Below are 26,657 nucleotides of genomic sequence, written 5' to 3'. Positions count from 1 at the left end.
GAGAAAAAGCGGAAAGAAAAATAAACCCCTGGGCCCCATGGCCCAAAAGGCCAATGCAGCCCAACAGGACCGACCGGCCCAACCCCTCCCCGAGTCATCTCCCTCTCCTCCCCTGTTCGACCGACCGGGAGGGGCTCCCGCTCGTCCCCGCCGGACCCGGCGCCGTGCCCCGTACGCCACCGACGGGAGGATAAGGCCGCCCCCTGGCGCCTCGGTTCCTCCCTGGCCTCACTCCCGTTCTCATCCACTCCCCCTCTCCCAGGCATTCCCCTCTCTAGTTCTGTCCCACTCCCGAACGCCTCCGTCACCGCTGTTGTCGTCGACCTCACGGCCACGGTTGCCCCCACGCCGAGCTGGGAGGTCCCGCGGATCTTCCGTCGTGTGCTTCGTCTTCCTCGCCCACGAGCTCAAGCCCGGAGCCACCGCATCGGCCGGATCGACACCATCTTCTTCCTCGGTCATCGCCGTTGTTCTTCGTCGATCCGTCGCCTCTGCAGCTCCTAAGACACCAACGGGCCTTCGTGTGCCTCTGTGGTGAGCACCTCCTCCGATTCCCGGCCTTTACTCCATTGATTCATTGCTGTATCGTCATCCCCACGAGCTCAAGCGCCATGGCCGAAACCTCTCATCCACGTGCGCGCCCACGTGCTCCTGGTCGCGCCCTCGCGAGCCACCCACGCCCGCGCCCTTGGGCCTCGCATGCGCCTGCGCTCCTCCTCCCCTGCTACCGCAGCTGTTGCTGCCCTGCGCTGTCGCGGCCGCACACTGCTCTACCTGCTGCTGCTTGCGGCGCTGCTGCTGCCCCGCTACGCCAGCCAGCGTGCACGCGCACCGCGCCCCCGCTCGCCTTCTGCTGATGCTGCCTTGCCGTGCCTGCTGTTGTTCTGCTGTCGCTACTGCTCTTTCCTGCTGCTTCCTCTGCCTGGTACTGCGCTGCTTCTTTTGCCTGTAGTTGCTACTACCGCTAGTGTTGCTTGGCTCCTGCTACGGCTGCTTGCAATCGCTGGTTGCTGCTAGTGGTGGCTATGGCCGTGTGTGCGTAGGTGTGTGTGTGGCCGGGTTAATTAGTTTAGGCTAATTTAGACTACTAAGGTAATCTTTGTTAGGTTAGTTGCTAGCCTATGGCAGGTGGACCCTATTTAGTTAAAGTTAGTTTTTAATTATTTTGTTTACATATAGTCTATGCCATGTGGGCCACGCCTTCGCTTTTGACCAGTCAATTTGACTTAGTCAATTCGGAGTAAACAAATGATGTAATTTTAGAAAACTGTATAAACTTTGAAAATTAATAAAAAATAATTAGTAACTCTGATGAAAAAGTTTTATACATGAAAGTTACTCAGAACGACGAGACGAATCCGAATACACTGTCCGTTCATCCGCCGCACGTCCCTAGCATAGCGAACACGCAACTTTCTCCCTCTGATTCATCTGTCCGAAAACGCGAAACACCGGGGATATTTTCCCGGATGTTTCCCCCCTTCACCGGTATCACCTCATACCGCGTTAGGGCATACCTAACACCGCTACTTGTCATGTCATGCATCGCTATGCATCTGTTTGCATTATATTCATTGTTTCTTCCCCCTCTTCTCTCCGATAGACTACGAGACTGATGTTGCTGCTGGTGCCCCGATCGACTATGCTGTCGACGACGACCCCTCCTTGCCAGAGCAACCAGGCAAGCAAACCCCCCTTGAGCATTCCAATATCGCCCATCTCTTTCCCTCTGTTGCTTGCATTAGAACTGCTACTGCTTTATGTATGATCCTACTCTGATGCATAGCCTGTTTTTGTTACCTGCTTATTGTTACCTTAACTGCTTATCCTAAACTGCTTAGTATAGGTTGGTTAGTGATCCATCAGTGACCCCACCTTGTCCCAGTTGCCTCGCCTTATGTTCAATGACTCGATCAACGTGATCGACGTCCAGGCCCCGACACCGCACATCACCCCCTAGTTGTACGACTCTACAGAGTTACCATCGAGTGCCGAGGGTGGAACCTCTTACATCGCTCCTGATGAGATCTTTGTAGTGTAGCTATACTGTCGAGGTCATCGAGGGTGATTTCCTCCTTAACCAGTTCCGTTACCGCTCTGTCGTGCAACCCCTCAAGTGTGAACCTCGAGGGTGGATCCTCTTACGTTCACCTTGATGATAACATCGAGTGGGATTCACCGGGGGTGATTCCTCGAGTTTTCCCCTTGGTGTTAGACACACAGTTACTATGGTTACTATGACTTTATACTGAGCCATGTTACTAAAGACGGGTCGACCCTGAGGGGTACCCGAGCGAGCTTAATAGCGAGTGATGTGGAGTCGGGTTGACTTGGAAGGTGCCCGTGAGATACTTACGAGGCGTGGCCGGGCATTCTTAGCCCTTGCCTCAAGTACTCGAGACGGGGTGACGTGGTCACGTCGATCGTGAGTCTCTGCTCGTTACCGCGCGTTCCTAATACACTACGATTTGGATATTTGATCCGAGGGGCCTTTGGCCTGATAGCACTAACCATCACGTGGGCATTGTATGGGCGTTCTGCGTCGTATACATCAGTCGAAGCTTAATAGATGTCAGCGACTGAGCGGCGCGTGCCGGGTTGGACTGGTAAGCACCTACCTTTTTGAAGGAGGTAGCTAGGTCTGCTCACCGGCCGCCCACGCAACGTGCAGGAGTTCCCGGGGAGATGGCCTATGACTCCTGGGGGCATAGGTTTAGTCTAGCGTGCTGGCCTCTCTATTAAGCCTAGGGCGGGTTGCGGCGTATTGTTTAGCTGAGGCCGGGCATGACCCAGGAAAGTGTGTCCGGCCAGAGTTAATCGAGCGTGGTGGGTAGGTTGGTGCACCCCTGCAGGGAAAAAAACATCTATCGATAGCCTGTCCTACGATAACGGACACTTGGAGTTGTATCCCGATCGATACAACTAGAACTGAATACTTGAGATGAGACATGATTATGATGAATGGATAGTATGGCTCTGGGATTGCTTTCTCGCAGGGAGTCGAGAAAGGATCTGTGGCCGAGGTTGATAACACTACTGCTACTTTACCTTATGCTACTCTACTCCCTCCTGTTGCTGCTAGATGGTGGGTTCCAGAAGATGCTAGTCTTTGATATGCTAGGCTTTCCCCTTCCCTTCTGGCATTCTGCAGTTTAGTCCACAGATACAACCCCTTTCCCTTGATACAGATGCATACTTAGTTTAGATCTGATGTAAGTCTTGCGAGTACTTTGGATGAGTACTCACGATTGCTTTGCTACTTCTTTTATCCCCCATACCCGATGGTTGCGACCAGATGACGGAGCCCAGGAGCCAGACGACGCCACCGATGACTACTACTACCCGGAGGATGCCTACTACTACATGAAGACCGCCGACGACTAGGAGTAGTTAGGAGGCTCCCAGGCAGGAGGCCTTGCCTTTTTCGATCGTTGTTGCTTTTGTGCTAGCCTTCTTAAGGCAATCTTGTTTAACTCATGTCTGTACTCAGATATTGTTTCTTCCGCTGACTCTTGTGTTTTCGAGCTTATGTATCCGAGCCCTCGAGGCCCCTGGCTTGTAATATAAAGCTTGTATTATTTTAATTTGTGTCTAGAGTTGTGTTGTGATATCTTCACGTGAGTCCTTGATCTTGATCGTACACATTTGGGTGTATGATTAGTGTACGGTCAAAGCGGGGGCGTCACAGTTACCCCGTTCTTATGAACTTAATACTCTAGATGCATGCTGGATAACGGTCGATGTGTGGAGTAATAGTAGTAGATGCAAGGAGTCGGTCTACTGCTACGAGCATAGCAGCAACACGCTTTCTGCGCACACGCTACTGCTAAGCGGGGCCCGCCATGTGGCCAGTTTCGAAATTAGTAGTAGCGACAAATCCTAATCTCGATATATGCCAACTCAACAAACACCATTGAAGACACCTGTAAAGCATCTTCATAATCACCCAATTATGTTGTGATGTTTGATAGCACACTAAGTGTTTCTCCGGTATTTGGGCTTGCATAATCTCATAGTCATGGGAACATGTATAAGTTATGGAGAAAGCAAGAGCAATAAACTAAACGACCATAGTGCTTAAGCTAACGAATGGGTCATGTCAATCACATCATTCTCTAATGCGTTCATCAAATGACAACTCATGTCTATAGTTCGGAAAGTTAACCATCTTTGATTAACGAGCTAGTCAATGTAGAGGCATACTAGTGACACTCTGTTTGTCTATGTATTCACACATGTATTAAGTTTTCGGTTAATACAATTCTAGCATGAATAATAAATATTTATCATGATATAAGAAAATATAAATAACAACCTTATTATTAGGCATATTTTTTTCAATCATGTATGTTTTTTCTTTAGTTGAGGCGGTTCTTTAGAATCGGAAATGAAATAGATGGCAGGACGGAGGACAAAAAACAAAATGAATGATAGATAGAAGCTTACATTTGGGTCGGACCAGAAATACGATATATGGAGTCTAGTATTTTTTTCTTTTGAGCTGTCGAATATAGTCTTTGGCAAAAGGAAAAGGGAAACTCTGGTGTATGCCAACCGGCCTGAGAGGTTTTATTTATTTGGCATCCTATTTAACTGTTAGGTGGAGTTTGCTACTCTAGTTGGCATGTAATGCGCGGACTCTTAAATGGATTAGATATCTTGTCCGTGCATTGTGACGGCTGCACAATATTTTCTAGACAATCATCATTATTTATCAGTCATTTATTGTTAATATGATTGCATACCGAAATGACAATTGAATCTATATCTATATTTATATCCCTAATAATAAAGGGGTTATTGCTTCTGGTGGTACTTCACCGAAATTATCCCCAAATTTGTAAAATATTACCCACTGATGTCATCCATAAGTGATAAAAAAACGTTTCACATGGAGGAATCTCTGCCTGCGCCGGCCCATGCAGTCAGAATCTTCTATACTGCGCTCAGCGCGCCTGTTTGAGCCGGCCCATGTCCGGGTGGCTTATTTTCGTTTTTTATTCTTCATTTTTCTTTTCCGACTATATTTTTTCTATTTTAAATAATTTGGAAGTTCAAAAAAGTTCCAGAAATTAATAAAAAATGAGAATTTTGAAATAAAATGTTCAGTATTTCATATTTGTGGATTAAGAAAATGTTTGTGATTTTTCAAAAATGTTTGCGTTTTAAAAAAATGTTCAAAATTTTGAAAACAAATTTATGGGAAATCATAAAATGTTCATGGTTTTTATAAAATTCTTTATTAAAAAAAGGTTAATGAAATTGAACAAAATTTCATCAATTAAAAAAGTGTTCAAGGATTTAAAAATATCCTAAGAATTAAAAAACTGTTCGTGACTTAAAAATATTTTATTCATTCATAAAATTTTCGCTGGTTCATAAAATGATCCCTGTTCAAGAATTCATCCGATTAACTAGTTAACTTGCCGATTAATCCCTACTCATAGGGTCCCCGAGTAGCCGACCTGGTAAATCGTCCGATTAATTGATTAAATGGCCGATTAACTTGCCGATTAGCCTATTAATCCCGTACTCACCAGCCGACCGAGCAGCTACCAGTTAACGATTTCCTCAACAATGAAAATGATCATGCATTTCAAAAAAAATCTTTAAATAAAAAATGTTTTTAAATTTAAAAAATTGTTCCACCAATTTGCAAAAAATGTTTGTCGATCCTAGAAATGTTTGCCTATTCAAGAAAATTGTTTAGAATTTTTTTCACAATTTTTTAAAATATTCACAGATAGTATGTAATGTTGATGAATTCAAAAAATGTTCATAATTTTAGTAAATATTCAAAAACCTGTAAAACAATTACGAATTTGAAAAATATTCACAATTTCAGATATGTTCACGATTTAAAAAGAATCATTAGTTTCAAAAATTGTTCGCGATTTCTAAAAAATGAGAGTGATAGTGTATCTCGGTGATGCAGCAAAATGTGGCCATGGTCATTGAAAATTATGATCTTTTATCCCGGTGGAACGCACGGGCCGTTTTGCTAGTCAATACTTATTGACTTATAAAAAGTACTCCATATGATTTTATTTTACAGGCCAATAAGACGTGAGCTAGTTCTGGCGGTTGTTTAGGAAAACCAGTAAGAAAAACAATAAATTAAATCAGAAATGGATGATAGAACCTTATGCACTTTTTGCGGGGTAACCTTATGTTTATCCTAAAGCATGATAGAAAGGAAAGGATATACGAATGGCTAATTACTTGCGGGCAACATTACCACAGCATCGACAAACAACATTTGCTCTTTCGTTTGGCACACAAATAAAAAACACGTTGTCTCTGAAGGAACAATGTTTCTCTTTCTTTTGCTGCTTCCCCTCGTAACTAACTGTGCACAGACAAGAGAGGCGAGCTAGAGCCAGGGCGAGTCGTAGATGGGGGTGACGACGGCCTTGACGGCGAGGAACTTGTCGAGCGCGTGCATGCTGGCGTCCTTGCCGAACCCGCTCATCTTGCGGCCCCCGAACGGGCAGTCGGCGTCCATGGCGAAGTAGCAGTTGACCCACACCACCCCGGCGCGGATGGACCGCGTCATCCTGTTGGCCACGTCGATGTCCTTGGTCACCACCCCCGCCGCCAGCCCGTACCTCGTGTCGTTCGCCTTCGCGATCGCCTCCTCCACCGTCCTAGAACCATGGAAAGAAGATTCAATGCCATCACAGATTCAGAGTGCAAATAGTTGTATCTCTGTCGATCGACCGGGATGGGCTTACCTGAACTTCATCAGGCACATGACGGGTCCGAAGATCTCCTCCTTTGCTATGGTCATGTCATCCTGTTCACAGATTCCGCACCACGATGTCAGATATATACTAGATAGAGAGCGAAGTGATCATGGAACGGGATTACAGTGCGTGTTCTGGCGGGGAATTTCGACCTTGACATCGGTGAAAACCGTGGGCTCGATGTAGTAACCTCTCTCACCACAGGGCTTTCCTCCCGTCAGTACGGTGGCCCCTTCTCGCTTGCCATGGTCGATGTAGCTGAGCACCCTCTCGTATTGTTCCTTGTCCACCTGGGCACGAGTAATAGCATCCAAGTTTCAGATTCAATAGAAATCGATCTGTGTCGTACAAGCAGTGGGAATGATCCATTGTTTTTCACCTGAGGCCCTTGATTGACGCGAGGATCGAAAGGGTCCCCGACAACCCAGCTCTCCATGCGCTCCGCCAACTTCTTCACGAATCGGTCGTAGATGCCCTCTTGCAGGTACACACGGCTCGCCGCGACGCAAGCTTCTCCCTGCAACATCAATGAATGATGATCTCAGCTGCTCTAACTCGTATGGCTAGGCTGTCTCTCTAATCAAGATGTTGTTCACCTTGTTGAAGAAGTTGGCGCTGATGGAGAGATCCACGGCCAGGTCCACGTCCGCGTCGTCGAAGATGATGAGGGGAGATTTGCCGCCCAGCTCCAGGGACACCGGCTTCAGGTTGCTCCTCGCCGACGCCTCCATTATCAGCCGCCCAACTGGTGTTGATCCCGTGAAACTCACCTGGACGAGCAAGAAAAGATATAGAGTAACTGAGTAAGTAACTACTTGCTCACGTACTAAATCAGTAGGGTGTTGTGAGATTACCATGTCGACGTCCATGTGAGACGCGATCGCTGCTCCCGCCGTTGGGCCGAGGCCGGGGATCACATTGATCACCCCGTCCGGGACTCCCGCCTGCTCAAGAACAGAGCGCCAAAAGTTCAGAACAAGAGAGACGGTGCGTGTCTCGTGTCAGGTTACCGGTCTGTCTGACCTGCTTGGCCAGGTGAGCGAAGTAGAGCGCGCTGAGCGGGGTCTGCTCGGCCGGCTTGACGACCATGGTGCAACCGGCGGCCAGCGCCGGGGCGACCTTGCAGAAGAACATGATGGCGGGGAAGTTCCAGGGGATGATGAGCCCGGCGACGCCCATGGGCTCGCGCAGGGTGTGCCCCTGGAACTGGCTCGACATCTTGAGCGTCTCGCCGTGGATCTTGTCGGCCGCTCCGGCGAAGTAGCGCAGGGAGCTTGCGGAGCTCCCGATGTCGACCACCCTGGTCACCATGCGCGGCTTGCCGGCGTCCAGGCTCTCCAGCAGGGTCAGCTCCTCCGCGTGCTGCTCCACGAGGTCCGCGTACTTCGTCATGATCCTTCCTCTTTCCTGCGCGCCATTCATTGGTTGCTCTTTTCAGACTGAACTGTAATTCTTTCATTTTTTGTGTATGATGAAGAATTGATAGAGGAAAGAATCCTACGGATCCGGGCATGCGAGGCCATTTGCCATGATCGAAGGCTTCTCTTGCCGCCTTGACCGCCAGGTCCACGTCCTTCTTGTCACCTTCGGCGATGCTGGCGATCACATCCCCGGTGCGCGGATCCCTGGTCTCGAATGTCTTACCTGATCAAGCAGAAAACCAAATAAACAGCCGTGAAGTTCAGATCAGAACGAGAGAAAATCTACGGAATACAAGACCACCATCAGGGACTAGCTATAAAATCAATCTGATTTCCTGTTTCGGAATGGCTTAGAGATTTCTTTCTCTCTGTTGACCGAGCTGCATACCTCAGAATGCACTACTATTATGTTGTACATCTCTAAATACTTGGGTTATTATTGTTAAACTTCATGCACTAGTTAACGCAACCAAAAGTCCGAACTGATGAAAAGGCTAGGCAATTCACATATACATTTTAACACCTTCTCTCACGTGTGACGCGGAAAGTCAACATGTGGACAGACTCAGAGGTATGGCTCAAGAGGACTACGTGGATACAAGGGGGGGGGGGGGGGGAGGAGGGAGGGGACAACAATTTTTAGATAAATCACGAAAGTCAGGACTTGAAATCAAGACCTTGAGCTCTGATACCATGTTAAGCTTCATGTACTAGTCAACGCAACCAAAAGTGTACATGTGGATTGCCTAGCTCTTTCCATCAGTTTGGACTTTTGGTTGCGTTGGTTAGTGCATAAAGGTTAACATGGTATCAGAGTCTAAGGTCTTGTGTTCAAGTCCTGGCTTTCATAGTTTATTCAAAAACTGTTGTTGCCCCCCTCTTATGTCCACGTATAGGCCTTAACAATTATGGTGGCTTTGGCTATTTAAGAATTATATTTTTAATGGCAAAATCTCTTCTATTTTGCAGGTTTTGTACCATTGTATGTATTGGCTTCGTATGTGGTCTATGCTATGTTGAACGGAGTACCAACCACTGTTCGAAGGTTGTGTATGCCGGTAGAGAGATTCTTGCCCAACATGGATGGAAACATAATTTGTTGATCGGTCCTCCACCTCCTTCAACTGGCATAGTGTCACTCCCGTATGACCTTATTGTTGCCAACATGCCATTTTTCTTACTTCTGTGAGACTTGGGACAACAATTTTTAGATAAATCGCGAAAGCCAGGACTTGAAATCAAGACCTTGGGCTCTGATACCATGTTAAGCTTCATGCACTAGCCAACGCAACCAAAAGTGTATATGTGGATTGCCGAGCCCTTTCCATCAGTTCGGACTTTTGGTTGCGTTGGTTAGTGCATAAAGGTTAACATGGTATCAGAGCCTAAGGTCTTGTGTTCAAGTCCTGGCTTTCGTAGTTTATTCAAAAATTGTTGTTGCCCCCCCTCTTATGTCCACATATAGGTCTCTTGCGTCACACGTGAGAAGGGGTGGAAGTGTATATGTGGATTGCCTAGCCCTTTCCATCAGTTCAAACTTTTAGTTGCGTTGGCTAGTGCATGAAGCTTAACAATTATGGTGGCTTTGGCTATTTAAGAATTATATTTTTAATGGCAAAATCTCTTCTATTTTGCAGGTTTTGTACCATTGTATGTATTGGCTTCGTATGTGGTCTACGCTATGTTGAACGGAATATCAACTACTGTTCGAAGGTTGTGTATGCCGGTAGAGAGATTCTTGCCCAACATGGATGGAAACATAATTTGTTGATCGGTCCTCCACCTCCTTCAACTGGCATAGTGTCACTCCCGTATGACCTTATTGTTGCCAACATGCCATTTTTCTTACTTTTGTGAGACTTAGTTTTGGTTGTCTGCATATTTGCTATGCAGAGACCAGGTGTTGTTCATTATGTTTTGTATCTGCTTGTTGCGATTTTTTAAATAAAAATAGGATAAAAAAAGTCAATTTTTTTACAACAATCTTAGAGTGCTTCTTAAAATTATCAGAATATATTAAAAAACATTATTCCGTATGTAGCATGGATAATACAACACTTATTGAAAATGAGAGCAACCCGAAATTTTTTAAAAAGAGAGAAGTGATCATAAGCATTACACAAAAACTATAGACATTGGGTGATTTTAATATTATAAATCATCTATGAGATTTCTTCAAAAGTTATGAGTTAATCTCTTTTCATCGGAAAATATCCAGTAATACCATCCCTCGCATGCATCGATGCTCCTAATTTAGAAAAAAAAATCAAATTTAAACATTTAAAAAAATCTGAAATAATTGTGAGTGTTCATAAGATATGTGTCTACAACCCCTTAAAAATTCAGATCTAAATTTGGAACAAAAAAAGAAACCAAAAAAGATAAATCCAGATGTGAATAGTGTCATTTTTTTACCTTTGTCATCTTTTGGCATATTCATGATGAATTTGGATTGTAATTTTTCAGGGACTTGTAGACACAAATGTTAAGAGCATACATGATTTGGTTCAAAAATCATTGAAATGTTTAAGTTTGAACTTTTCAATTGGGAGCATGAGAGCATGGATGGGTTGGTACCACCTTATACTTTCCCCTCTTTTTTCTAACCTTTTATGTATTTTTTTAGCCGAGACCTCAGAGCAATTGTTCTATGGTATTTTAACCTTTTTTGTATGTATTCCTTGTTTAAAGTTTCCACAAATTTTAGCAACTCAAATGCAATCTTTTGAATTTTAAAAAATCTAAATCTACTTGGCTCTGATTTTTTTTCTAGCAATTTCAATGACATGTTTCCACACTTGTTTCGAATCCATGTTTAAAGTTTACATATAGGAAAAATTGTCGCCATGTCGATATGTGTTGGTGAGAAGCAAAACTCCATGCTACTAAAAGATAAAGATCAAACTGCCTAGTTGAACCCCGGCAAAAGAAGACTTACCTGCTTTAAAATGTAGTGACATGCGGTTAAATAAACTTAGCTAATAGGTAAGGACCCAAAAGTTATATTTTACTTAACTAACAATCAGTTAAACATTCTAGGCGGGAGCTATAGTTGTCCCGTCTTGGAGCTTTAGAAAGTCTCGTTATGTGTCTCTTCGACCCATCCGGCGGTGGTGACGGAGGTACTTAATAATGGTTACTTAGGCTTCTTATGGCTCTACTGGCGCATGGGACACAAGATCCCATGACGAGATCATGTGCAATAAACGACCGGATACCCAATTGTATCATGGCCATGTGATTGAGGACATTAAACATCTACTCCCTTCGTCCCGTAATATAAGAGCGTTTTTGACACTAGTGTAATGTCAAAAACATCATGGCCATGTGATTGAGGACATTAAGCATCTACTCCCGCCGTCCCATAATATAAAAATGTTTTTAGTTCAGTTCCTTGGAAAGGTTGAGATCGAACATTATAGTATGTATCAGAATAGGGGCTCGGGTGTGGCCAGCTTTCATATGTCTTATTATTTGGGATAGCTACATTGTCCTGGCTGGGTATTGAGAAGTATGGGAACACCATGTCCGAGTCAGGCGATGCTAAAGGCAGATGAATAGGCAGGTGTTAACTATTTGTGCCGCCTTCCAGCTGTGGTGGGAAACTATTTGTGCCGCCTTCCAGCTGTGGTGGGAACCGTACGCAATAAGGCACCCTCCGGCTTTGTCTCTGACTTCTTCATTTTTTGCAAGAGAAATTTCTGATATATTTATAATTAATCATGGTAGTATAAAAAGCAATAGAGGTAAAAGAAATTACAAAGGCCATCGAAGGTGGGGCGGACGTGAACGCAGGCATTCGCATGCTTCTAGAAGGTGACAGATGGGCTTGAAAGGGAGCCAGTGACGTGAACGCAAGGGGCAACATTTTTTTTCACTGCTTCAAACTTATTTGTTCTTTTCACTGCTTCAAACTTATTTGTTTTTTTCACTACTTCAAACTTATTTGTTTTCATTATTTCCGAGCAAGGGAGCCAGTGACGTGAACGCAGGCATTCGCTCGCTTCTAGTGACGGACGGGCTTGGAAGGCAACAGTAGGAATATAAGTGGCAAATAAATGGCATCCACAATTCCGTTTAGCTAGTTTTTGCTAGCTTGATAGTTTATTTTCCTCAAATAAACAAAAAAACCTTTTTGAACTATAATATCATAAATAGACTTTAAACGAAATTAAACAAGACCCGGTTGACATCCCTAGGCGACAGGCTCTACGGTCACTCGAATCTGATTTGAAGACGCATCATCGATGGCATCTCACGGGCGCATGCTCCTGCAAACGAGAAACGGCCGTCCCAGACAAGGAAAACGGGACCAGATGACAACGAGAACGAGAGGAAGGAAGAACACGAGGAAGTGTGCCGTGGGGGCTGACAACAAGGACGTCATGAGCCTCTAGACAGAAGAACACATGTGTTGCTCTTGCCATCCCAAGAATTTCATCGGTGCCCCTCTCTCTCTCTGCCCCAAGACATGTGTTGCTCTTGCCATCCCAAGCATAAGAAGGGCTTCCCCCTCTGATTTTCATTTAAGAAACTACATGATTCGCCTAATACTTTCTCCGTCTCATTATAAATGTCTCAATTTCTACTGCAGGGAGATAGACAATGGGCTCCTAGCTACAAGCTCATCAGTGCCATGCATCTCGGCATAGAGATCAGATCGCCTACAAGCTCATCAGCCCCTGCTGTCATAGCTACGTTTTGTCGTACTTTCCGCCCTCTATTTGCAAGACTACTAGAGGACATTTCTTTAGCTGAGCTAAGCACCCCGTCACGCTAGCTAAGCTCGTGGCTTGTTCTCACTTAGTTTACAACAAGCTAGCCATGTTACTTCCGTGGATTCCGCTTAGCACGGTGTGTCTTATCGTAGCTGGTCATGCCATGTTCGCCAAGAACTGTGCGTCGTGAAGAGGGTCAACAACATGTGGCTCCGCGCCAGAACTGACCTCAAATTCCGCCCCCTTTGACGCTTGATGATAGAGTATTCGTTGTTCGGGATTCATAGTTCAGCCAACCACGAGCAAAGCCTGCTCGGTTAGTTCGAACTAAGCTCAGACTCTCAAGGTGAACGGTCCATTTTGAAGGGGCTGCTAGCGAAGTTGTAGTGCAAATACGTATATATTTTCAGCTGCTAAGGCTATGTTGAATGATACTCGTAGATGCGTACGCAAGACAAAGGAGAGAAGAGATGCGGAGGCGCGTACCGGAGACGGCGTCGACGAAGGCCCCGTTGATGAAGAGCTTGGTGTACCTGATCTCCGGCATCTCCATGGACACGCTGCCGCCGTTGCCGTTCTCCGTGCCCCCGTCGCCATTGCGCTCGCTCGCCATGGCCTCCTGCTCTCTTCTCCCAGACCGGTGCCGGCTCTCGCGCAGTGTGATGATGTGTGTGGACTGTCGAGTGGACCGTGTAGTGAGGACAGAGGGGAGGGGGGTGCCCTTCGTTTTTATGGAGAAGAAGAAAAGAAAGTGCCATCCGCGCGCGCGGCAAAACTAGGCCCGGCCGACACACACCTCGCGTAACAGCTCCGTCCGACTGTCCGTCCCCATTGGCGCCGTTGCGAGACCCGTGAGATGTGTGGCGTCCGTCATCGTGGTGCTAGACTACAAACACGATAGATGAGTGCACGTATATATTATCGGGCCTACTCACCAGGAGCCTAACTCTCCAGCGATCAAAGCCATTCGTCCAGCGAGATCTTATTTGGTCTAGCACACTATTTAACTGTTGGGTGGAGCTTCGAATATGGTCGTTGGTATTCGATGTGCGACGAATGCTATTCGCCACTTGGTGAGGAGTCTTGTGATTTAGTGATACTCGGGCTCGTGGACATATTCTTCTATAAGAATCGGACAGCGGCTTCTTTCGCTTCGTTCATAGTTTTTCAATTGTTTATTATAATCGTTGAATATATAATCGTTTAATTGGTCCTGTGCTAGACAGATTTTTTTATGGGTATGTTAGGCAAATCAAGAGTAGGGCTTTGTATTGTAGGAACCTTTGTCACCCGTATTCTTTTCTTCTTGTTCCTTTTTTGCTGAAGGCCGGATGGCTGTATTGATCCAGTTGACAATTCGGTCCTATAGATTATATCTTCTAGGTGGGTTTGGTTACCTGCATTTGGCCCAACCAGGCACGCGCGGGAAGATTTTAGACTGTTTTATTGCCCCATACACTGTTCGGTCTGTATCGCACGAAGTTTAAAGCACCTCCTTGCTAGGCCCAACCGCTACGCCTGAATCGGCAGTTTCTGGAGAGCCAGGCTCGGCCGAAGCAGGGGAGGGGAACGCGACGCTGAGTTCGTGCGACCACGAAGATGGCACGAGCTCGCGCGCGTCTCCGAAAAATGGCCGGGAGGATTTAGGCACACCTCCCGCCGACTCGGTCGCCCCTATTTAGCCCCCTTCTCCCAGCGCCCAAACTCCCGCCACCCTTCTCCCCCCTTTCGAGCTTTCCCGCCGACGCACGTCGGCATTGAGGAGCAGGTAAGCGGCGCCCCTTCACCCGCGGGCGGTCCACGGCGGCGATTCCTGTCCTCAACTTCTTCGACCGTTCCCGCGTACCCCTCGAGCTGCAGCCATAACCTCTGTGAGTTCAATCACCCCCTTCTCTCTGTTCATTGTAACTAGATCTGAAAGCATGTGGTCGTAGGGTTTGATGTGCAAGCATGTGATAGGGTTGATTCGTACGCCATATGTGAGCAGATGATAGATTGTGATGTTGTGGTAGCTATTTGTGGTGGATATGTGCTACCTCTTGAGCTTGCGTTTGTTTTTTCCCCTTGAAGTGGAAAGGGTAATGCAGCAAAGTAGAGTAAGTATTTCCCTCAGTTTTGAGAACCAAGGTATCAATCCAGTAGGAGACCACAAGCAAGCCACCGAATACCTGCACAAACAAACACCAACTTACACCTAACGCGATAAAGGGGTTGTCAATCTCTTCACGGTTATTTGCAATGTGAGATCTAATAGAGATGCGGCATAGTAATGTTTTTGGTATTTTTAGTTTATGGAACGGAAAGTAAAAGATTGCAAAAAAAGTAAATAGAAAACTAAAAGTGTAGATTGGAAACTTATATGATGGAAAATAGACCTAGGGGCCATAGGTTTCACTAGAGGCTTCTCTCAAGAAAGGAATTATTACGGTGGGTGAACAAATTACTGCCGAGCAAATGATAAAAAAGCACAAATTTATGATGATATCTAAGGCAATGATCATGAACATATGCATCACCTCCGTGTCAAGTAGACCGAAATGATTCTGCATCTACAACTATTACTCCACACATCGACCGCTATCCAACATGCATCTAGAGTATTAAGTTCATAAGAACAGAGTAACGCTTTAAGCAAGACGACATGATGTAGAGGAATTAACTCAAGCAATATGATGAAAACCCCATCTTTTTATCCTCGATGGCAACAATACAATACGTGTCGATTCCCCTTCTGTCACTAGGATCGAGCACTGCAAGATTGAATCCAAAGCTAAGCACTTCTTCCATTGCAAGAAAAACCAATCTTGTTGGCCAAACCAAATCGATAGTTCGAAGAGACTTGCAAAGATATAAAATCATGCATACAAGAATTCAGAGGAGATTGAAATAATATTCATAGATAAGCTGATCATAAATCCACAATTCATCGGATCTTGGCAAACACACCGCAAAAGAGTATTACATCGAATAGATCTCCAAGAACATCGAGGAGAACTTTGTATTGAGAATCAAAGAGAGAGAGAGAGAGGAAGCCATCTAGCTACTTGCTATGGACCCGTAGGTCTGTGGTAAACTACTCATGCTTCATCGGAGAGGCAATGATGTTGATGTAGAAGCCCTCCCTGATCAAATCCCCCTCCGGCAGGACGCCGGAAAAGGCCCCAAGATGGGATCTCACGGGTACAGAAGGTTGCGGTGGTGGAAAAGTGGTTTTGTGGCTCCCTGGAAGTTTTTGGGGTATATGAGTATATATATGAGGAATATCTAGGTCAGGAGGTCACCGAGGGGCCCACAAGGTTGGGGGGTGCGGCGTCCTACCCCCTGGGCGCGCCATCCACCCTTGTGGCCACCTCGTGGCTCTTCTCACTTGCACTCCAAGTCTCATGGGTGTCTTCTGGTCTAAGAAAAATCACCGCGAAAGTTTTATTCCATTTGGACTCCATTTGGTATTCCTTTTCTGCGAAACTCTAAGACAAGGAAAAAACAAAAACAACACTGGGCTCTAGGTTAATAGGTTAGTTCCAAAAATCATATAAAATAGTATATTAATGCATATAAAACATCCAAAACAGATAATATAATAGCATGGAACAATAAAAAATTATAGATATGTTGGAGGCGTATCAAGCATCCCCAAGCTTAATTCCTGCTCGTCCTTGAGTAGGTAAATGATAAAAACAGAATTTTTGATGTGGAATGCTACCTAACATATTTATCCATGTAATTCTCTTTATTGTGGCATGAATGTTCAGATCCGTAAGATTCCAAACAAAAGTTTAATATTGACATAAAAACAATAATACTTCAAGCATACTTCAAGCATACTAACAAAATAATTATGTCTTCTCAAAATAACATGGCCAAAGAAAGCTTATCCCTACAAAATCATACAGTCTGGCTATGCTCCATCTTCATCACACAAAATATTCAAATCATGCACAACCATGATGACAAGCCAATCAATTGTTTCATACTTTTAGTGTTCTCAAAATTTTCAACTTTCACGTAATACATGATCGTGAGGCATGGATATAGCACTATAGGTGGAATAGATGGTGGTTGTGGAGAAGACAAAAGAAGAAGATAGTCTCACATCAACTAGGCGTATCAACGGGCTATGGAGATGCCCATCAATAGATATCAATGTGAGTGAGTAAGGATTGCCATGCAACAGATGCATGATGTCCCTTGAAGCTATGTCGGTATCTCCCCCAAGAGTAAGGGATGATGCAGCACAGCGGCGGTAGGTATTTCCCTCATATATGAAACCAAGGTTATCGAATCAGTAGGAGAACCAAGCAACACAACGTAAACAGCCCCTGCACACAGATAACAAATCATCGCAACCCGACGTGTTAAAGGGGTTGTCAATCCCTTTCGGGTAACGGTGCCAAAAATTGGTGCGTGACGGGAGAAAGCTGTAATAGATTGAATAAATAGATCACAAATAAAATAAAGTGCAACAAAGTATTTTTGGGTTTTTGGGTTAATAGATCTGAAAATAAATGCAAGAGAAAAGTAGATCGCAAAGGCAAATATATGAGAAAGAAGACCCGGGGGCCGTAGGTTTCACTAGTGGCTTCTCTCAAGAAAAATAGCAAACAGTGGGTAAACAAATTACTATTGGGAAATTGATAGAACTTCAAATAATTAGGATGATATCCAGGCAATGATCATTAGGCATCACGTCCAAGATTAGTAGACCGACTCATGCCTGCATCTACTACTATTACCCTACACATCGACCGCTATCCAGCAGGCATCTAGTGTATTAAGTTCATGGAGAAACGGAGTAATGCAATAAGAACGATAGCGTGGTGTAGACAAGATCTATCTATGTAGAGATAGACCCCATCGTTTTATCCTTAGTAGCAACGATACATACGTGTCGTTTCCCTTTCTGTCACTAGGATCAAGCACCGTAAGATTGAACCCACTACAAAGCACCTCTTCCCATTGCAAGATAAATAGATCAAGTTGGCCAAACAAAACCCAAATATCAGAGAAGAAATACGAGGCTATAAGCAATCATGCATATAAGAGATCAAAGAAACTCAAGTAACTTTCATGGATATAAAAAGATAGATCTGATCATAAACTCAAAGTTCATCGGATCCTAACAAACACAGCGCAAAAGAGTTACATCATATGGATCTCCAAGAGACCATTGTATTGAGAATCAAGAGACAGATGAAGCCATCTAGCTACTAACTACGGACCCGAAGGTCTACAAAGAACTACTCACGCATTATCGGAGAGGCACCAATGGAGGTGGTGAACCCCATCCGAGATGGTATCTAGATTGGATCTGGTGGTTCTGGACTCTGCGGCGGCTGGATGAATATTTCGTCGACTCCTCTAGGGTTCTTGGATTTTTGGGGTATTTATAGAGCAAAGAGGCGGTCCGGGGGCACCCGAGGTGGGCACAACCCACCAGGGCACGCCTGGGCCTCCTGGCGCGCCCTGGTAGGTTGTGCCCCCCTCAGGGCACCCCCCAGGCGCAGCCAGGGCCCGTTGTGTTCCTTATGGCCCATAAAAAGTCTCCTTAAAGTTTCGGGGCATTTGGACTCCGTCTGATATTGACTTTCTACGATGTAAAAAACATGAAAAAAACAACAACTGGCACTTGGCACTATGTCAATAGGTTAGTACCAAAAAATGATATAAAATGGCTATAAAATGATTATAAAACATCCAAGATTTATAATATAACAGCATGGAACAATAAAAAACTATAGATACGTTGGAGACGTATCAGCATCCCCAAGCTTAACTCCTATCGTCCTCGAGTAGGTAAGTGATAAAAACAGAATTTTTGATGTGGAATGCTGCCTAACATGTCATATCATATTCTTTTCTTTATAGCATGAACATTTGGACTTTTAGTTGTTCAAAGCAATAGTCCAGTTTTGACATGATAATTTAGATACTCAAGCATATCAACAAGCAACCATGTATTTCAAAATATCAACGCTAAAATAAGTTATTCCTAGCCCATCATGCTCAAACATTGATCCATTTATGAAACACATTCGAATATTAGCTACACCCAATACTTAAGTACAATCATATTGCCTCCTAGTTGGTGCTTTTATAACAGAAGATGGAGACTCAAAATAAAAATTGCATAAAGTAAAAGAAAGGCCCTTCGTAGAGGGAAGTAGGGATTTGTAGAGATGCCAGAGCTCAAAGCGAAAACTTAGAGATAAAAACATTTTGGGAGTTGTATCCATCCCACCAACGAAACGACTTAGAGTTCCCAATACTTTCCATGCATAGATATATCTTAGGCGGTTTCCAAACAAAAAATAAAGTTTATTCCTTTTTCCACCATACTTTCACTTTCCATGGCTAACCGTATCCACGGGTGCCCTCCATACCAACACTTTCCAAGGAATTTATTATTTGACAACATAAAGTAAATTCATTTTTTTTCATTTCGGGACTGGGCATCCATAATATCTTTGCCTTACTCTCGTGCAATGACAAGTGAATAAACACTCATCTTGAGAATAACACATCTCGCATAATATTAGCCACCCCTCACCGCTCCACGAGCGAAACAAACACACAAAAGAGAAGTTTATTTTGAAAATTAGAGATGGCACATGCAAATTTTCTTAGAACGGCAAAAGAATGCCGCATATAGGTAGATATAGTGGACTCATGCGGCAAAACTGGGTTAAAGGTTTTTGGATGCACAAGTAGTGATCATACTTAGTGTAAAATGAAGGCTAGAAAAAGATTGGGAAGCGACCAACTAAGAAACGAATAATCTCGTAAGCAAGCATTAAGCATAAATAACACCGAATAATGCACCACAAGTAGGATGTAATTTCATTGCATGACTATTGACTTTCGTACTTTCATCGGGAATCACAAACCTTAACACCAATATTCTTACTAAAGCATAATTACTCACCAACATAACTCACATATCACATCATCATATATCAAAACTATTAGTAAGAATCAAGTTTATTTTGTCCAAGGATCTTCATGAAAGTTTTTATTATATCCTTCTTGGATATCTATCACTTTGGGACTAATTTTCATGTATTGCTTTTGACAAGATCCAACAAATATAATTGAAGATCATGAGCATAATAAAATTTTCTTTCTCTCCAATTAATTTAAGTGAAGCAAGAGAGAATTTCTTGAAAATTTTACTAACTCTCAAATAAATCTAAGTGAAGCAAGAGATCATTTATTCAAAATTACTAAAGCACATCGTGATCAAAAAGATATAAGTGAAGCACTAGAGCAAGTCCATTGCTCATAAAAATTTAAGTGAAGCATAGAGAGCAATTCTAACAAGTCATGAAATAATTTTGGATCTCTCTCAAATAGGTGTGTCCAGCAAGGAATGATGACTTAAAACACAAAATAAAACAAACAAAGACCCATATCATACAAGATGCTCCAAGCAAAACACATATCATGTGATGAATAAAAATATAGTTTCGAGTAAAATACCGATGGTCGTTGGAAGAAAGTGGGGATGCCACTCAGGGGCATCCCCAAGCTTAGTTGGTTGCTCATTTTTGGTTAAATAGCTTGGGATGCCGATTCATCCCCAAGCTTAGGCTCTTCCATCCTTACTTCATCCATCATAAGATAACCCAAAACTTGAAAACTTCAATGACACAAAACTCAACAAAACCTTCGTGAGATCCGTTAGTATAAGAATAATAAATCACTACTATAAGTACTGTATCAAACCAATTCATATTTTGATTTTGTATTATATCTACTGTATTCCAACTTTTCTATGGCAAAAACTCATAAAAGAAAATCATAGAGCCATCAAAATAAGCACACAACATAAAGAAAACAGATTCTGTCAAAACATAAAAGTCTGTAGCAATATGACTATTTCGAATACTTGTGTAAATCCAAAAATTCTGAAAAATTAGGATGACCTGAACAATTTCTATATTGATCTACTGCAAGTGGAATGAATATTTTATCGCTCTCTGGTAAAAAATGAAAATTAATTTCGTGAGCGTAAAAGTTTCTATTTTTTCAGCAAGATCAAACAACTATCACCGAAGAAGATCCTAAAGGCTTTACTTGGCACAAACACTAATTACAACACAAAAAAAACACAATCATAACAGTAGCATAATTGTGCTAACACACAAAAACAGAAAGCAAAAAGCAAAAATAAAATTTATTCATTGGGTTGCCTCCCAACAAGCGCTATAGTTTTATGCCCTTCGCTAGGCATAAAGCAAGGATCTAAATTTTGTCATCTTTGTTCTTAACTTTCTTAGAGGTATTTCCATCATGGGGTTTTGTGAACACAACATAAAACATGAACATAAATATCATAGAGGCTATGTTGGTTTTGAATTAACTACATGCATGAACATGTGCCAAGTCAAGCCACTCGAACATTCAGGGGAGGATACCATATCATCGTACTACATCACAATAATTTTAACACAATGTTGATATCTAAGATAAATTGTTATCTACTCCCAGCTAATTATGCATGGCATGAGAAACTATAATCTCTAATTGTCATTGCAAACATGTTAATCATAATGGGCTGAATCATGGATACTAGGTTAAACATATTTACACAAACAGAACAAGTCGAGTTCATACCAATTTCTCTCGGCCACGACCAGTTCATCGAATATCATCATTATTGCCTTTCACTTGCACGACCGAACGATGTGAAAATAATAATAGTGCAAGAGTGCCGTGGACTAATGTAACACCGCGTTGTAATGATGCTACAGTAATCCCTGAGATCAAGCTAATCATTTTGCTATAACGGTGCTTGGTCACTTTGATAAATATTCCATTCCAAATTCCAGTTGAATTCATTTTCAAATTATGAGTGAAATTCAAAATGCTCAAACATGAAAACTAAAATGTTCATCTTGTGGCCAATAATCACTTGTTAATATTGGTGGTGAACCAACATTTTTGCAAAATGCCTAAGTAGCCTAAAATAGCTAAAACAGAAAAGCTTTAAAAAAGAAGAAAGCAAGGAGAAAAAGGAGAGAGAGAGAGAGAGAGAGAGAGAGAGAGAAGTGCCCCTGCCCCCTGGGGCCAAGCCCACTTGGGACGACCCAACTCCCCCTCACCCAGGCCGGTCCACCTACCTCTCCCCCGGTCGACTTTCTGTTCAAGCGACCATGGGCCCGGTCGCCGCTGGACCACCTCACCGGCTCCGGCGAGGGGATAAGGCCCCGCGCCTCCCCTCTGGCTCCTCGAGTCCTTCCCTACCTACCTCCACCCGCTCCTAGAAGCCCCTCACCCTCTCTGACTGCGCGTTGCCTCCCCCCCTCGTTCCCCATCCTCCTCCGAGCGCCATCGCCGCCGCCCTCCGTCGTTGTCGCGGCCACCGGCGGCCCTGCGCCCGCTGACCCTGTTGGTGAGCTCCGCCGGGGTCGACTCCTTCGACCGGCGCCCTCAGCTGGAGCTCGGAGGCGCTGCAGCACCAGATCCCCTTCGTCCCCATCTCCGGCTGCCGTCGTTCTTCTTCATCTCTGGCGCCACCCTCTGCTGCTACTAATCCTTCCACAGGCCACCTTGAGCCGCTGCGGTGATCTCCATCTCTCCTCCCCTCCTTTCTCCTCCTCTACGAGCTCGGGGCGGCTGGTTCCGTCATGGCCGAGCCCAGCTCCGCCGATGAGCTCGTCGCCGTCACGTGAGCCACTGACATGGATGCCGAGTCCCTTTCTGCGTTTATGACCTCGAGAAGACGCCATAGGAGTAGCGTGCCACCCGTTTTGGCCTTCGCTTCCTCGCGCGCAAGTTCGCCGTGCTTCGGGTCTCCGCCATCCCTATCGCCGGTGACGGCTCCAACAATCCCAGCTCGCGTGGCCACCCGCGTTGGATGCGGCGTTGCTTACCCGTTCGAACGCACCCTCGCGCGCGCGAAACGGCCGCCTGTAGACGTTTTCCGATGAGGCCCGAGTGGCTCCGCCGCGTCCTAGCATCACCGGCGGCGAGGCGCCTGCCTCCGCCGACGTGGCTGGCCAGGCCCCACCCCTGGCTCACTGCTAGTGGGCCCCATGGGCCCCAGTTAACTGGGTTAACCCAGTCAACTGCTGACTGGGCAGCCCAGTGTCACTGACAAGCGGGCCCCACCGCACAATTAAGTTAATTGAAATGTTTTTATAAATAAAAATAATTAGTTAACCTAATTAATCACAGACATGTGGGGCCCTACTGCTAATTATCTCTATTTAATTAAAATAAACCCCCTGTTAGCCCCACTCTCTATGACAGGTGGGACCCACTGGTCAGTTTGACCTGGTCAGCAAGTCTGTTGACTGCTGACATCATCAGCACGTCATGCTGACGTCATATTTTCTTTTTTTTTAATTTAATTAATTCCAGAAAATGTTTAAAAATTTGAAAATTCGTAGAAATTAAACCGTAGCTCGGATGAAAATGTTTTCTATATGAAAGTTTCTCAGAAAAATCCAACGAATACAAATACGCGGTCCTTTCATCAGTCACATGACCCTAGCATGCTGAACATGGAACTGTTCCCCCTCTTCCACCTGTCCGGAATTCGTCTAACGCCGGGAATTCATCCTCGGATGTTTATCCCCTCCGTCTGCAACGTGTAGTACTATGTTAGGACAACCCTAGCTCTGCCTACCATCATGTAATGCTTAGTGATGCATCTGTTTGCTCTGTATTTACTGTTTCTTCCCCCTCTTCTCTCCGGTAGACCCCGAGAACGATGCCGCCCCTGTGATCGACTACGTCGACGACACTTCTTCTTTCAGCAGAGCTTCTAGGCAAGCAAACCCCCTTGAGCATTCCGATATCGCCCATTTCTTTCCCTCTCATGCTTGCATTAGAACTGCTACTGCTTTTTGTATGATCCTACTCTGATGCATAGCCTGTTTTTGTTACCTGCTTTCGTACCTTACCTGCTTATCCTAAACTTCTTAGTATCGGTTGGTTAGAGATCCATCCGTGACCCCCACCTTGTCCCAGTTGCCCCGCTTTATGTTCGATGACTCGATCAACGTGATCGATGTCCAGGCTTCGACACTGCACATCACCCCCCTAGTTGTACGACTCTGCAGAGTTACCATTGAGTGCCGAGGGTGGAACCTCTTACATCACTCCTGATGAGATCTCTATAGTGTAGCTATACGGTCGAGGTCATCGAGGGTGATTTCCTCCTTAACCACTTCCATTACGGCTCTGTCATGCAACCCCTCAAGTGTGAACCTCGAGAGTGGATCCTCTTACGTTCACCTTGATGATAACATCGAGTGGAATTCACCGGGGGTGATTCCTCAGGTTTTCCCCTTGATGTTTGGACACATGGATACTTGGACTTTACAACTGTTACATGGAAAGGCGAGTCGACCCTGAGGGGTACCCACGAGTGATGTGGAGACGGGTTGACCTGGAGGGTGCCCGTGAGATACTTACGAGGCGTGGTCGGGCATTCTTAGCCCTTGCCGCAAGTACTCGAGACGAGGCAACGGGGTCACATCTTTCATGAGTCTCTGCTTGTTACCGCGCGTTCCTAATCCATTATGATTTGGATATTTGATCTGAGGGGCCTCTGGCCTGATAGCACTAACCATCACATGGGCATTGTATGGGCGTTCTGCGTCGTATGCATCAACCGAAGCTTAATAGATGTTAGCGACTGAGCGGCGTGCGCCGGGTTGGACTGCGTAAGCAACTGCCTTGTTTAAGGAGGTAGCTAGGTCTGCTCACCGGCCTCCCTCGCAACGTGTAGGAGTTCCCGGGGCGATGGCCCATGAGGGAGTCCTGGATTAGGGGGTCTCCGGACAGCCGGACTATCTCCATTGGCCGGACTGTTAGACTATGAAGATACAAGATTAAAGACTTCGTCTCATGTCCGGGTGGGACTCTACTTGGCGTGGAAGGCAAGCTGGGCAATACGGATATGGATATCTCCTCCTTTGTAACTGACCTTGTGTAACCCTAACCCTCTCCGGTGTCTATATAAACCGAAGGGTTTAGTCCGTAGGACAACAACCACAACATACAATCATACCATAGGCTAGCTTCTAGGGTTTAGCCTCTCTGATCTCGTGGTAGATCTACTCTTGTATTACCCATATCACCAATATTAATCAAGCAGGACGTAGGGTTTTACCTCCATCAAGAGGGCCCAAACCTGGGTAAAACATTGTGTCCCCTGCCTCCTGTTACCATCCAGCCTAGACGCACAGTTCGGGACCCCCTACCCGAGATCCGCCGGTTTTGACACCGACATTGGTGCTTTCATTGAGAGTTCCTCTGTGTCGTCACCTTTAGGCCCGATGGCTCCTCCGATCATCAACAACGATGCGGTCCAGGGTGAGACCTTTCTCCCCGGACAGATCTTCGTGTTCGGCGGCCTTGCACTGCGGGCTAATTCGCTTGGCCATCTGGAGCAGATTGAAAGCTACGCCCCTGGCCATCAGGTCAGATTTGGAAGTTTGAACTACACGGCCGACATCCGCAGAGACTTGATCTTCGACGGATTCGAGCCACAGCCGGGCGCGCCGCACTGTCATGATGGGTATGACCTAGCTCTGCCGCCGAACAGTACCCCAGAGGCCGTGCCCGCATCAGCGCCGACCCTTAGCTCGGAGCCAACTGCGCCAATTGAGGATGGGTGGCTAGATACCGCCTCAGGGGCTACAGTCTTAACGGCGATTGAGCCGAACACCAGCCTAATCCTCTGCGAAGCCCGTGACTCCAAGGTGCTGGACTCTTTTCCGGACTCCGAACCGTCCGCGCCCCTGCCAATCGAATCCGATTGGGCGCCGATCATGGAATTCACCGTCGCGGATATCTTTCAGCACTCGCCCTTCGGCGACATTCTGAATTCGCTAAGGTCTCTCTCTTTGTCAGGAGAGCCCTGGCCGGACTATGGCCAATAGGATTGGGATGCGGACGACGAAGAAATTCGCCACCCACCCACCACCCACTTCGTAGCCACTGTCGATGATTTAACCGACATGCTCGACTTCGACTCCGAAGACATCGACGGTATGGACGACGATGTAGGAGATGAACATGAACCAACGCCTATAGGGCACTGGAAAGCCACCTCGTCATATGACATATACATGGTGGATACACCCAAAGAAGGCAATGGCGATGAGACAACGGAGGATGACCCCTCCAAGAAGCGACCCAAGCGCCGACATCAGCAGCGCCGCTCTAAGTTCCGCCAAAGCAAAAGTGGTGATACCGGCACAGGAGATAATAAAACTCCGGATAGTGCCGAAGACAACAACAGTCCCCTCCAGCAAGATTTAGAGCAGGAGGATGGAGGAGCCAGCCCTCCTGAGAGAGCGGCAGACGGAGAGGAGGAGGGTGACAATTACATGCCCCATTTCGAAGACGAGGCAAGCCTCGGTGACGATGAATTCGCCGTACCAGAGGATCTCGTCGAACAGGAGCGCTTCAAGCGCCGGCTTATGGCCACGGCAAATAGCCTGAAGAAAAAGCAGCAACAGCTTCAAGCTGATCAAGATCTGCTAGCTGACAGATGGACTAAAGTCCTCGCGGCCGAGGAATATAAACTCGAGCGCCCCTCCAAGAATTACCCAAAGTGCAGGTTACTACCCCGACTGGAGGAAGAAGCGTATGATACGGATGATCGGCCACCTCGTGGCCGCGATAGAGAGGCATTCCAGCCAAAAACTCAGCTTCCACCCCGACGCCATTCAATAAAAAAGGCATGGGGAGATACGCCAGACCTGCGAGACATATTGGAGGACAAAGCAAAGCATGCAAGATCGATCTACGGATCA

At 45.5% G+C, this 26,657-nt stretch overlaps 1 protein-coding gene and 1 long non-coding RNA gene across 2 annotated transcripts; one reads left to right on the top strand and one right to left on the bottom strand.

Moving 5' to 3' along the window:
- Window positions 1-105: 105 nt before the first annotated feature.
- LOC147960405 (uncharacterized) lies at window positions 106-3,584 on the top strand. The gene is made up of 3 exons (XR_015611742.1): window positions 106-534; window positions 1,604-1,681; window positions 3,296-3,584. It is a non-coding gene; the product is annotated as an uncharacterized LOC147960405 (long non-coding RNA).
- Window positions 3,585-6,129: 2,545 nt separating this feature from the next.
- Window positions 6,130-13,656, bottom strand: LOC125521145 (aldehyde dehydrogenase family 2 member C4). The gene is made up of 9 exons (XM_048686192.2): window positions 13,372-13,656; window positions 8,248-8,390; window positions 7,770-8,153; window positions 7,601-7,690; window positions 7,343-7,516; window positions 7,126-7,263; window positions 6,899-7,036; window positions 6,735-6,796; window positions 6,130-6,647 (listed from the first exon to the last, which is right to left on the bottom strand). The coding sequence occupies exons 1-9, from the start codon at window positions 13,496-13,498 to the stop codon at window positions 6,374-6,376; spliced, it is 1,530 nt and encodes a 509-aa protein (XP_048542149.2). The 5' UTR covers window positions 13,499-13,656; the 3' UTR covers window positions 6,130-6,373.
- Between the last annotated feature and the right edge of the window lie 13,001 nt (window positions 13,657-26,657).

The sequence above is a fragment of the Triticum urartu genome, chromosome 7A, assembly GCF_056163025.1.
Source record: "Triticum urartu cultivar PI428250 chromosome 7A, HENAU_Tu73, whole genome shotgun sequence".
Lineage (NCBI taxonomy): Eukaryota > Viridiplantae > Streptophyta > Magnoliopsida > Poales > Poaceae > Triticum > Triticum urartu.
Note: the sequence above shows the minus strand (reverse complement) of the source record. Positions and strands in the feature narration are given on the sequence as shown.

Excerpts from the sequence above, each read along its gene's own strand:
- LOC125521145 (XM_048686192.2), bottom strand. The coding sequence starts at position 13,498 with ATGGCGAGCGAGCGCAATGGCGACGGGGGCACGGAGAACGGCAACGGC. Across the intron at positions 7,264-7,342 it reads GCGCCAACTTCTTCAACAAG|GGAGAAGCTTGCGTCGCGGC; the intron begins GTGAACAACATC and ends TTGATGTTGCAG. Across the intron at positions 7,037-7,125 it reads GCGTCAATCAAGGGCCTCAG|GTGGACAAGGAACAATACGA; the intron begins GTGAAAAACAAT and ends ACTCGTGCCCAG.